Below are 12,690 nucleotides of genomic sequence, written 5' to 3' on the forward strand. Positions count from 1 at the left end.
AGCAGAAATCTACCACAGAATGTGATCTCAAAATATACCACAGAATCACAGTAATAAAAACTGAAAAATAATACCAAAAACAGACATACAAATGAAAATTGAAGAAGATATCACAATATGGATAAATCTATTATTCTCATAAATCAGTAGAATTAACATACCTAGTAAATCATACGACAAAATATGCTTATGTGTATAATAAGGGTCATCAATTTACCAACAACATAACCAATGACCAGATAATTTCTTACCAGATGCTTTGGAAATATATATTTATTTTACAGTAATAAGGCAAAGCAAGGAAAACAAAAAGATATTTTCTTTATAGAGCATTACAAAACACAGACATAAAGAGGAGATAGATTTCAATTATTTGTACTGTGGCACAGTAGACATTCATAAGTATTAAATAAACTTTCTATAGAATGAAGCATTGTCTTGAAACTAGATCCAGATTTTCATGGTAAAGCCTCGTGATCTGACCTTGGGATCCTAACATATGTGCACAATTATCTCAGTTATGCAGTGTTGTTTGGCCAGTAAACTGTGGCACCGTGATGTTTTCTGAAGCACAGTAGAGACTTGTGTGATGTCATAATGCCTGTGGGTTTTTTTTACCACTGATCATGCAGGTATATAAAAGGCCCTTGGCAAGTGGTTCCATCCAGACTCCACAATCCTACTGCTTGTCTTCCTCTGAACACTGTACTCCTGACACCATGTGTTACTATGGCAGCTACTATGGAGGCCTGGGCTGTGGCTATAGTGGCCTAGGATGTGGCTGTGGCTATGGCTGTGGCTATGGGTCTGGCTATAGTGGCTATGGTTATGGCTGTTGCCGCCCACTGTGCTGTGGAAGATACTGGTCTTATGGGTTCTACTGAGGACCTTATGTAGAGACCCAGCCTTTCTAACCAGAAGGGCTTCCAAGTGATTTTACACCAGGATCTCAACAATGTCTTCAAATTTTCTAACTTCAGCACAAAACATCATGTTTTATGTTATCTTTATCATATTATGTAAGTGATATCAAGTTTGACTCAACATTTATTTAAAAAAAAAAAAGGAAGGAAGGAAACAAGGAAAAAACAGAAACCAAACACCTGTGTAGTACATATAACTAAATAAAGTTTACAAAATAATCTCTGTATGTTCTGTGCTTTTGTATCTGATTGTGGAGGTAGTTGTGGGAGTGTGTGACAGAAGTAAATGTGTGAGGGGGGAGACAGACATGGAGAAGGAAAATGGGAGGGGAGTAATGGGGGAGAGGAAGTTAGAGTGAGAAAGAAGTAAGTCTTGCCAGTGTTCAAATACAGATGATCATTTTCTTATATTTATAATTTGACTCATGATGATTGTAACAATAGGCTTCGTAGGGTAACTATTCTTTAAGATTCAGTGATTTACATCTAATTATATAAGAACCAATATGACTTCTAGATCATCTGTCCCTTCCCTGTGTGTTTGCAAATATGCCACATGCTCATTTTTTCATAGCTACACTAAATTTATTCCCATTAACAATGAGGAAGGGTGCCCTTTTGTCTATATTCCCTGTAACATTCATTTTTCTTCTCTATAATATTAAATATCAAATGGTTGTGGGTACCAATCTCACTTTGATGTTCATTTGCATCTCTGAGATGTTATTGTGTCCATTTCTCCACCTACATCTATTCCTTTGAAAAATACCTGCTATAAATCTCAGTTCATTTTAGTGTCCACTAATATTTTTTTTTTTGGCTTTTCTTAGCTGTGTTTATCCCCACACACATTTCTGTATTAATCGCCTTCCTGATATACTTGTTTTCTTCATTTGTTTGGAACTCCATTTTATGCAGTCCTTTTGTGTTCAGAACTTTCTTAGCAGAATTCCTGAAAAGGTTTCTTTTTTCTCCATATCTTTTTTTAATATGTATTCGTGACATCATATGCGTTTTGTATGTACTGATGTGTATGTGTATGTGTATGTGTATGTTTACAGGATTGTATGCAATAGTGTGTCCATGTGGGAGAGTTTTTATTTAGGGGTTTCTTTCTCATTTGCCTTCCGCCTTACATATTGAGGTATCTGGGATTCTGTTAGTCTCGCCATACATCTGATTCCAGTTAATCTGCCAGGGTTAAAAGTGGCCTGGCACACTCAAATAGTCTTAAGGAGTCTGCTGTGAGTATCATGATATTATTACATAGACCTTGGTCATTTTTTTTAATTCTCCTTCATCCCTCTCGACACCCCCTTCCCCTACCCCTCCTCTGTTCTTATGTCTCATGCATGATATTATTTTCTTGTTTACCTGTTCCATTTATACCATGCCTTCTCCTGATGCCTTTTAGTTTCATGACATATTATGCAAACACACACAACGCACTCATATATACACACATACACATATATATGTAAACGCACACACACAATTCAAATGTTGATTCTATATATGACCTAAGCCTTGAAGCATTTGCCTTTCTTTAATTTTTTTCTAAAACTATTTTAAATATAAATTTTCTGTATTCAGTAAAAGTTATAACGGTTTTTAAATATATTCATCTCAGTTTTTCCTTTACCAATCATCTTATACAATGTTCTAAAACATACCATGACCATAGCAATTCTTAACAAAGAAAGCATTTATTTGGGACTTGTGTGCAGTTTCAGAGGTGTAGTCCTATTTTATCATAAGGGGAACCATGATGGCATGCAGGCAGACAGAGTGATGGAGAAGTAGCTGAGATTTCAAAATATGGATCTGCAAGCAGCAGGAGAAGGGAGACTCTGGGTTTTGCATGGGCTACTGAAACTTCAAAGTCCATCCCTAGTGATACACTTCCTCCAACTAGGGCATAGCCACTATTCCTTTCAAATAATGTGAGACCCTACTGACCAAATAATTAACTCCATGACCTATGTGGCCATTATCATTAGAGCCATAACATTCGAGTCCCTTGGCCCCATAGGCTTATAGCAAAATCCTATTAGTCCTAAAATACAATTAGCCCAACTTTAAAAGTCCCCATAGTCTATCACAGTCTCAACACTGTTTAAAAGTCTAAAGTTCAAAGACTTTTTTGAGACCCAAGGCAAGTTCTTAACTGTAAACCCTTTAAAAGCAAAATACAAAAGTAAATCATATATTTCCAACATACAGTGGCACAGAATGCACATTACAATTCCAAAAGGGAGAAAAGTAAGTATAGTGAGGAAATACTCAAGCAAGGGAAGTCAGGTTTGCAAATTCTAAACTCTGCTTTCCATGTGGCCTCTTCATATATCCATCTCCTTTCACGTTTGTTGACCAAAATGCACTTTCTTCTCTTTTGCTGTTTCTATACCCAGTTTTCTGCTCTCCTTGGTAAGAATCCCACAACTCTAGCTTTTCTAACATTGTGCAGTATCCAACACAAATGTTCACAGCTTCCCACAAGGAGCACTTTCTATGGCTCCTTGAAGTGATACCTCTGATACATGCCAGGCCTCAAAGCTTTCCTTAGCTGAGAAGAAAAATCCCAAAACTTCTTGTATCCTTGACTCAAAAGCTAGAAATACATTGCCAAAGCTCCAAGCTCCACTTCTTCCAGGCTTTGGAACATGGCCCACACATGCACTTAAATTTCATCAGCTTTCTATTTCTGATTACTTTCCTTCACTACTTGAGAATCTCTCTAATTGCTTCTCTTAAGTTGGAAGCTCGTCTCATGGGCATCTTTCCCTATGGTTACTTAATTCTCTTTAGAATTAAGCTTTTTATTAAACATTTTTATCTCCATAAACACTGGACTTAGCTCCATTATATTTCCTGGTGTTTCTTTTCTCCTCTAACTGTACATGTAGTCTTTTTCATACTTAGCATTTACCTTTTGGGGATAAATCAGCATAAAAATTAATCAACAATAATCATGTGACAGTAAAGACGAGGCTATCTTGAAATCTCTTCTGCCAACACCATTAATCCAAGAGACTGAAATCTGGCCTCAGACAAAGGCATAAAGCAGCCACATTTTTGCCAAAATATCACAAAAATGTTCTCTAGGCTACTTACTAATATTCTTCTCTGAAATCTCTTGAGCTAAGTGGTCAAAAATTACATTGCTCTTAGCAACATTATCTTCCATGTTTCTACTAAGACAGCCTATTAAGCTACTCTTAAAGCATTCACCTGCTTTGCTAATACAAAGTCCACATTCTGTGAACAAGCCCCATCATTAGGCCTGTCACTTCAACACTCCAATACTGATATCCAATAGTTAATTGAGGATGCGAGATTCTAAGGCTATGGAATGACAATTAAGATCAGTGACAACAGTTTAGTGAACGCTGCCTAAGCTTAGAAGACAAGCAGTGTGTGCTGCAGGGGTTGAGTGATAGAAGTGATCCAGGCACTTAGAGCAGTTGAGAAGTTTGAATGGAGATTCCAGACATTTTGTGTTATTTACTATTAGTAGATTAGTTTTGCTTTAATCTTATCATGACTGTGCCCTAGTTCTATCCTCTTTAAGTAAGAATGTATTCAATGTAATCTGAAATTTTAAAAAGCCCACACTTGACAGATTTTGAACTTTTCAAAGAGGTTCTGGATTTTTAAAAGGATTGTTTATTTTAGGGGGACTGAACTTTTAAAGTGTTTGAATCTGCAAAGACGTTGAGACTTTTAAAGTTATTTGTGTTTATATTGTGAAATCCTGGGGGTGGATGAGAAAGGACAGTTTGTGACTTTACAGAGGTTTCTTTGTGTGTCAAGTTGACAGGGGATCAATTATAATGAAGCGTTTGTATGAACTTGACACAAACTAAAGCCATTCCATAGGAGTGAGCCATGTCAGCACAGTTAAGAAAATGATTCCATGAAATGGGGAAGTAGGCAAGCTGTAGTGCATTTTATTAATTAGGTGTTGATGAGGGAGGGCCAAGCCCATTCCAAGTAGGGCTGACTCTAGATTTGTGGTCCTGGTTGCTACAAGAAATCAAGTTGAGTAATCCATGATGATCCAGGTTGAGCACCCCACCATGGTCTGTGCATCAATTCCTGCCTCCAGGTTTCTATCCTGTTTGAATTCCTTTCCTGATGTCCTTCCATGATGAACAGTAGTGCAGAAGTGTAAACAAAATGAAAGCTTTCCTCCTCAATTTCCTTTTAGTTATGCTTTTTCAGGATAGTAAGTAAACTCTAAGACACCATCTCTCTTCCCAACCAACTTTGAGATTGTTTGTCTTCTTGTTGTCTAAACCCCCTCAGTCCAGTGTGTTGCCCAGCTTTCCTGCTAATTGAACCATGAACCAGTATGTGGTAACTCTACCAAAGTTGACATTGTTAAGTTAAAAAAAACCCTCATCTTTAAACAGGAATAAAATGCTAAAGATATTTTAGCTACAAATGGTTCACCTTCTTCAGTTTGCTCCATTTTGCTTAATATGATTATGAGTATCATCTATTTTCTGTAAAGAAAATAATTACAAGAAGAATATAGGGTATGGAATGACATATCCTGTTCCTGGATTGGTAGAATTATTAAAAGGAAAAATAATATGTTTGTTAAAGCAATGTACAGATGTCATACAACCTCCATAAAACTTTCAATTGTATTCCAAACAGAACTAGACAGCACAAACCTAATGAATATATGTGAAGGCAGAAGATGACTGGAATAATGAATAGAAAACTAAGCAGAAAGAAAGATGCTAGATATACGACAGGATATGATCTCAAATTATTCCACAGAATCTTAGTAATAAAAACTAAATAATAATGCTACCAAAACTGGAATACATGTAAGACATTGAAGAAGAAATCAAAACATGGATAGATGTATTATGCTCACTCATCAGTAGAATTACAATACCATAGTTAAAATATATGAAAATTATGTCTGAATAGAATAAGCTTAGAAGAAATCCAAAATATGCCTATGTATATTTTAAGTGCCATCAAGTTACCAATAACATAACCAACAATGAGATCATTCCTCAACAGAAATGCTTAGGACATACTTATTTTACAATACAAAGCAAAGCAATGAGAACAAAAAGATACTTTCAGTATGGAGTACTACAAAACAAACAGACATAAAGAGGAGAGAGAGATTTCAATGTTTTATATTATAGCACAGTGGAGATTCATGGTATTAAATAAACTAACTAAAGAATGAGGCATTGTCTTGAAACTCGATCCAGGTTTTCACATTAAAGCCTCATCATCTGACCTTAGGATCCTAACAAATGAGCACAATTATCTGAGCTATGCAGCATTGTTTGGCCAGTAAACTATGGCACCCTGATATTTTTTTAAGCATAATAGAGACATGTGTGATGTCATAATATCTGTGGTTTCTGTGGGTTTAGCCACCAAATATCTAGGTATATAAAAGGTCCTTGACAGAGGACTACATCCAGACTCCAGAAATACACTGCTTATCTTCCTCTGAATAGTCCACTCCTTAAAAAATATGTGTTACTATGGGGGATACTATGGAGGCCTGGGCTATGGCTATGGTGGCCTAGGCTGTGGCTATGGCTGTGGCTGTGGCTGTGGCTATGGCTATGGCTATGGTGGTTATGGATATGGCTGTTGCCGCCCACTGTGCTGTGGAAGATACTGGTCCTATGGCTTCTATTGAGGACATTATGCAGATACCCAGCCTTTCTAACCAGAAGGGCTTCCAATGCTTTCAGACCAAGAACTCAAATATGTCTTCAAAAATTCTAACTTTAGAACAAAATATCTAAAATGTAATTGAAGTACAAAATGGTCATCTAATTCCTCATCTGAATTTGGACCATGATTGTGTTTTATGTTATCTTCATCGTACTCTGTAAAATGATTTCAAGTTTGACTCTCAATCTTTGTTAAAAAAAAAGTGTGTTATTAAATAGCTAACTGATTAAACTCTACAAAACAATTTCTGTCTCTTCTCTGCTTTTGTAACTGCTTAGTCACATATGTGGAGATGGTTGTGGGAAAGTGGAAGGGAAGTGAAGGAGAGGAATTTTCAGAGGGAAGAGAAAATGAGAGAAATGAAGAAGAAAAGAGGAAGGTACATAAGCTGTGGAGGTTTCAGCATTTATCTACAGATGGATATTTGGTTGTTTATAAAACAACTACTATAAGCAATGTGACAATAAGCATGGAAGTGTGCCTATTACTTTAATATCCAGTAATATTCTATTAATTGTATAAGAAAAGCACTATGATTCCTACAGCACCTATTTCTTCCATATATGTTTGCAAACATTTCACATGCTCTCTTTTGTCATGGCTGTACCAAGTTATATTCCCATTAACAATGGAGAAGGGTAAACTTTTTCTACATGCTTAGTAACATTCATCTTTCTTATTTCTAATATCACTTATCTAGCCTATGATCTAAAATATCATCTTTTTTATTTGCATCTTTGAGATATTAGTGACAGAAAACATTATTCTGTTCATTTGTCCATCTTGCTCTTTGAAAAACACCTGTTCTAAAAATCAGCTCAGGTTGCCATTCATTTATATCATTTTAACTGTTTAATTTATCCCCCAAAATATGTATTAGTCTTCTGTCTGATATACTTGTTTTATTTATTTGTGTGCAACGTCTTTCCACCCAACTTTGAGCTTTCTATTTTTATTGTAATCTCTGCTCATGGAATCCAGTTTGTGTTGCCTGGCTTATCTTGGGATTGGGGTCTGCTCTGGTGTGTAGCCAGACTACCAGAAGCCATATCATAAACTAATGCTGATCTTTCTTCTTGAGTTTCATGTGGTTTGTGAATTGTATCTTGAGTATTCTGAGCTTCTGGGCTAATATCCACTTATCAGTGAGTGCATATCCTGTGTGTTCTTTTGTGATTGGGTTACCTCACTCAGGATGACATTTACTAGTTCCATCCATTTGCCTAAAAATTTCATGAATTCATTGTTTTTAATAGCTGAGACCAAAGTGTGGATACTTCAGTCCTTCTTAGAAGGGGGAACAAAATACCCATGGAAGGAGTTACAGAGACAAAGTGTGGAGCAGAGACTAAAGGAATACCATCCAGAGACTGCTCCACTTGGAGATTCATTCCATATACAATCACCAAATCCAGACACTTTTATGGATGATAACAAATGCTTGCTGAAAGAAGCCTGTTATAGCTGTCTCTGGAGAGGCTCCACCAGTGCCTGACAAATACAGAGGTGGATGCTCACAGCATTGGACTGAGCACAGGGTCCCCAATGAAGGAGCTAAAGAAAAGACCCAAGGAGCTAAAGGGGTTTGCAGCCCCATAGGAGAAACAGCAATATGAACTAACCAGTACCCCCAAAGCTCCCAGGGACTAAACCACCAGCCAAAGAGTATACATGGTGGGACTCGTGACTCCAGCTGCATATGTATCAGACAATGGCCTAATTGGTCATCAATGGGAGGAGAGACCCTTGATCCTGTGAAGGCTCTATGCCCCAGTGGAGGGGAATGCCAGGGTCATGAAGCAGAGTGGGTTGGTTGGTGAGTGGGGGTGGGGCAGGAAGAAGAGATAGGGGGGTTGCAGAGGGGAAACCAGGAAAGGAGATAACATTTGAAATATAAATAAAGAATATATCTTAAGAAAAAAGCTGATCTTCCAGCAGCTATCAAATGCTAAATGCTTCTCAGCTAGTGGTGGCTGTCCTCTCTCCTCCATCCATGCTAGGATTTTTTTTGGGGGGGGGGAGCTTGCTCAGGTCTTATGCATATTGTCATAATCACTATGGGTTAAAATGTCTATTTACTATGCACCACCTCTGATTTTTACAATCCTGTCCCCCTTATACAAAAATCTGTGAGCCTGTGGCAGGTAGTATGATATGGATGTCCAATTTAAGAATATATAATATATATAATATATATATATAATATATATATATATAATATAAATATAATATATTTAAGAATATATAATATATATATATATTATATATTCTTAAATTGGACATCCATATCATATTATATATATAAATATATAAATATATATATATATATATATATACATGTGTGTGTGTGTTTGTGTTGGCATAAGGCAGAAGTATTCATTTAAATGGTATACCAATTTCACAGGATAATTAGTATTTGGTTCTCCTCTTGGACCTGTGATCCTGTGGATTTTAATTTTTTACTAAATTTAGTCTTGTATTATTTCTGCTAGTGCTGGGATAGGAGATATGCCTATGCTATATAATTCACTTGGAAGTAAGAAGAAATGATGTGAAACTGGATTTTCTCCTTTCACTATATGAGATTCTCTGACCAAACTCAGATCTTCAGATGTAATGATGGTCTATGGCTTCACCCACTGAGTACCTCATAAGCCCCGCTTTTGACTTTCTCAGTATGGCTTACTTTTTGTAACATAATTACCAGTAGTACCTATTTGGGGACAGAGGTATAATTATCATAAGAAACTAGGATAGGGAATGACAATAATGTCCTGTTGATAGATTGGCGTAATTAATAACATTGAGATAGCTGTTTGCTGAAGCAGTACACAGATTTCATGCAATCTCTATCAAAATTCCAATTATATTCTTAACATAATTAGACAACACAGTACTAAAAGTCATATGAAGGAAAAAAATGACATTAATACCCAAAATCATACAAAGCAGAAAGGAAAAGGCTGGCCCTACCACAGAACCTGATCTCAAATTATACTACAGAGCCATAGTAATAAAAACTAAATGACAAAATCACAGAAAAAAAATACAGAAAATTTAAAGAATATGTATGAATACGATACATTCAGATTAAAAGTAAGTATGTTCATGTAGATATTAACTATCATCAAGTTACCAATAACTTAACAAATAACCATATCATTGTTCAATAGAAAGGCTTGGTTATTCCTCCTGATAGAATTATTCTACAGTAACAAAGCAAACAAAGGAAGGAGAACACAAAGGCCCTTTATCTATGGAGAACTACAAAACAAACCTAAAAAATAAAGAGAGCTATTTCAATGATTTGTACTGTGGCACAAAAGGATTTTATAAGTGTTAAATACAATAGAGACAGAATCGGACAGTCTTAAATGCAGTATCAGAATTTCATGTTAAAGACTTGTGATTTGACCATGAGATCCTGACAGATAAACACAATTATCTCCAGTTATGCAGCGTTGTTTGGTCAGTAAACTATGAAACCCTGATGTTTTCTGAGGCACAGTGGAGACGTGTGACATTTTAATGCCTGTGGTTTTCTCCACCAAACTCCCAGGTATATAAGAGGTCTTTGTCAGTTGATGACAACCAGACNCAAGGATNCTACTACTGGTCTTGTGCTAACTCCTCTAGTCCTGACGCCATGTGTTACTATGGCAGCTACTATGGAGGCCTGGGCTATGGCTGTGGAGGCCTAGGCTGTGGCTGTGGCTGTGGCTATGGCTGTGGCTGTGGCTGTGGCTGTGGCTGTGGCTATGGCTGTGGCTGTGGCTGTGGCTGTGGCTGTGGCTATGGTGGCTATGGCTATGGCTGCTGTCGCCCACTGTGCTGTAGAAGCTACTGGTCCTATGGCTTCTACTGAGGAGTTGCTACAGCTGCCCAGCCTGTAGTCTGTCAGCTGTAGTCTTGCGGGCATATCATCAAGTTTCCTCACATGAGGAATTTTAACATATCTTTATCATTTCAAACTTTATNCTAAACTTATCTGAGAAAAATGAACAATGCCTGGATATCTTTATCATTTTCATCTGGACTCTGTGACAGCTTGCAAATAATTGTATCAGTGACTTTGTAAGGATCTACAAAATGTGGTCAGCTGTGAACCCTCCGTGTTTTATCAAGCTGTATGCATTTTTATCAATGTATTTCATTGCAGATTTTGCTTTCTTGGAGCTTTATTAAATAATGTCTCAATTTGTCACCTGTATTTATGTATCTATGCTTGATTTTTCACATATGCATTTTTTAAGTGAGGTATGGAAGAAGGAAGAGAAGTCAAGAGATGTGGAGGGAGAAAGATTTTTATTATATTTAGTTGCCCAAAATGAATAGGGAAATATATCATATTTTATTCAAAGCTCACTACAAACATTTTCACCCTCAGCACTCCTGAGTTCTCTTTAGATCTTTGTGTAGGGCTGTGGCCTCATGAGCTTTCTCCTCTGGCACTGCCCATTGTCCTTGTTCAACTTAATTGGAAAGTCATGTTGCAGAGACTTTATTAGTGTAGATCCTGATGTCCCTAGGTGACAAAATTTCACAGTGATGTCCCTCTTCCTCCAGCCTTTGTAAATTTCCCACTCATTTTGCAATGAACCCTGAGCCTTGGGTGCAAGAGTTGTCTTATGTCTACAGACAGACATAGGCCGAGATATAGATATATCTGCATATAGATATACAGATGTGTTTGTGTGTATCTCTGTGTGCATTAATCTTGACCAAATTAGAAATTATTTATTTTTTATTTATCTATCATTATCTTATCTGTACTTCACAATTAAGACAATAAGACTAAAGGTAATGACAAAGGTAATGACATGCTGGTATAAAATGTGAGAAATTGAGGGATTCCTATTCCAGAGAACATTCTGGAAAAGAAAAATGGGTTCTCTTTAAAACCATATCTAGAGACATAAGGGTGCATGCCTGTAATAACACTTGCTATGTGATCCAGAGTAGAACATAGAGCCAGGTTATTCTAGGGGTGTTATTTTTATTTTAATCTTTATTTATTATTCTCTCATATATTATACCCAACTACAGTTTATCCTCCCTTTTCACCTCCCAGTCTTTCCCCTACCACCTCCCTCTCCCCAAGGTCCACTCCTTCTCCTTTTACCTTCAGAAACAGACAGGCCTCACAGGAATATCAGTCAAACATAGGATACCAAGTTACAGTAAGACTAGCCACATCCCTTCATGTCAAGGTTGGACAATACAACCCAAAACCATGCAAAAGTGGCTTTGTTCCCACTTTTAGGAGTTTCACAAGCTACATTACAATAATATATAGGCAGAGGGCCCAGATCAGACCCATGCAGGCTCCCTGATTGTTGATTCAGTCTCTGTGAGCCCCATTGAGCCAAATTTAGTTGATTCTCTCAGATTTCTTGTGGTGCCCTTGGCCCCTCTGGCTCCTATGTTTCCTACCCCTCTTCCCTAGGATTCCTCAAGCTCTGCCTAATGTTTGGCTTTGGGTCTCTGAATGTGCTCCCATCAGTTGCTGTATGAAGCCTTAGTTACTGGATGAAGCCACTCTGATAACATTTATGCTAGGCTCCAAACTACAAGTATAGCAGAGCTGTCATTAGTAATCATTTTATTGATTTTTTTTTCTGGTCTTGTTTGGTTCTATCCTAGGTGTCTGGGATAGCTGGCTTCTGGTTCCTAATCCTCCAGTCAGTGTCCAGGGTGGGTACCTTCTCATGTCGTGAGTCCTAAGCTGGACCAGTCATTGGCTGGCTCCTCTCCAAAGTTCTGCCCCACCTTTATCATAGCACATCTTGTAGGAAGGACAGATTGTATGATGGATGTTTTGAGGCTGTGTTGGTGTCCCAGTTCCTCCATGATGAAAAAAAAAATAAGTCCAGGTGGATCCAAGTCTTCAACATAAAATCAGATACATTGAACCTAATTCAAGAGAAAGTGGGGAATAGCCTTGAATACATTGGCACAGGACACAACTTCCTGAACTGAACACCAATAGTGCAGGCACCTAAGACTGACAGTTAATAGAAAGGACCTCATGAAACAGAAAAGT

The 12,690-nt window shown here is 37.3% G+C and overlaps 3 protein-coding genes across 3 annotated transcripts; all 3 read left to right on the forward strand.

Moving 5' to 3' along the window:
• The first annotated feature begins 719 nt into the window (after positions 1–719).
• On the forward strand, positions 720–884 carry LOC110311220 (keratin-associated protein 20-2-like). The gene has a single exon (XM_021184465.1). The coding sequence runs from the start codon at positions 720–722 to the stop codon at positions 882–884; it is 165 nt and encodes a 54-aa protein (XP_021040124.1).
• A 5,554-nt stretch (positions 885–6,438) lies between these two features.
• On the forward strand, positions 6,439–6,609 carry LOC110311212 (keratin-associated protein 20-2-like). The gene has a single exon (XM_021184457.1). It carries the CDS (start codon positions 6,439–6,441, stop codon positions 6,607–6,609), a length of 171 nt encoding a protein of 56 aa, XP_021040116.1.
• A 3,684-nt stretch (positions 6,610–10,293) lies between these two features.
• LOC110311211 (keratin-associated protein 20-2-like) lies at positions 10,294–10,512 on the forward strand. Its single transcript, XM_021184456.1, has one exon. It carries the CDS (start codon positions 10,294–10,296, stop codon positions 10,510–10,512), a length of 219 nt encoding a protein of 72 aa, XP_021040115.1.
• Positions 10,513–12,690: the final 2,178 nt, after the last annotated feature.

Source organism: Mus caroli, chromosome 16 (genome assembly GCF_900094665.2).
Source record: "Mus caroli chromosome 16, CAROLI_EIJ_v1.1, whole genome shotgun sequence".
NCBI lineage: Eukaryota > Metazoa > Chordata > Mammalia > Rodentia > Muridae > Mus > Mus caroli.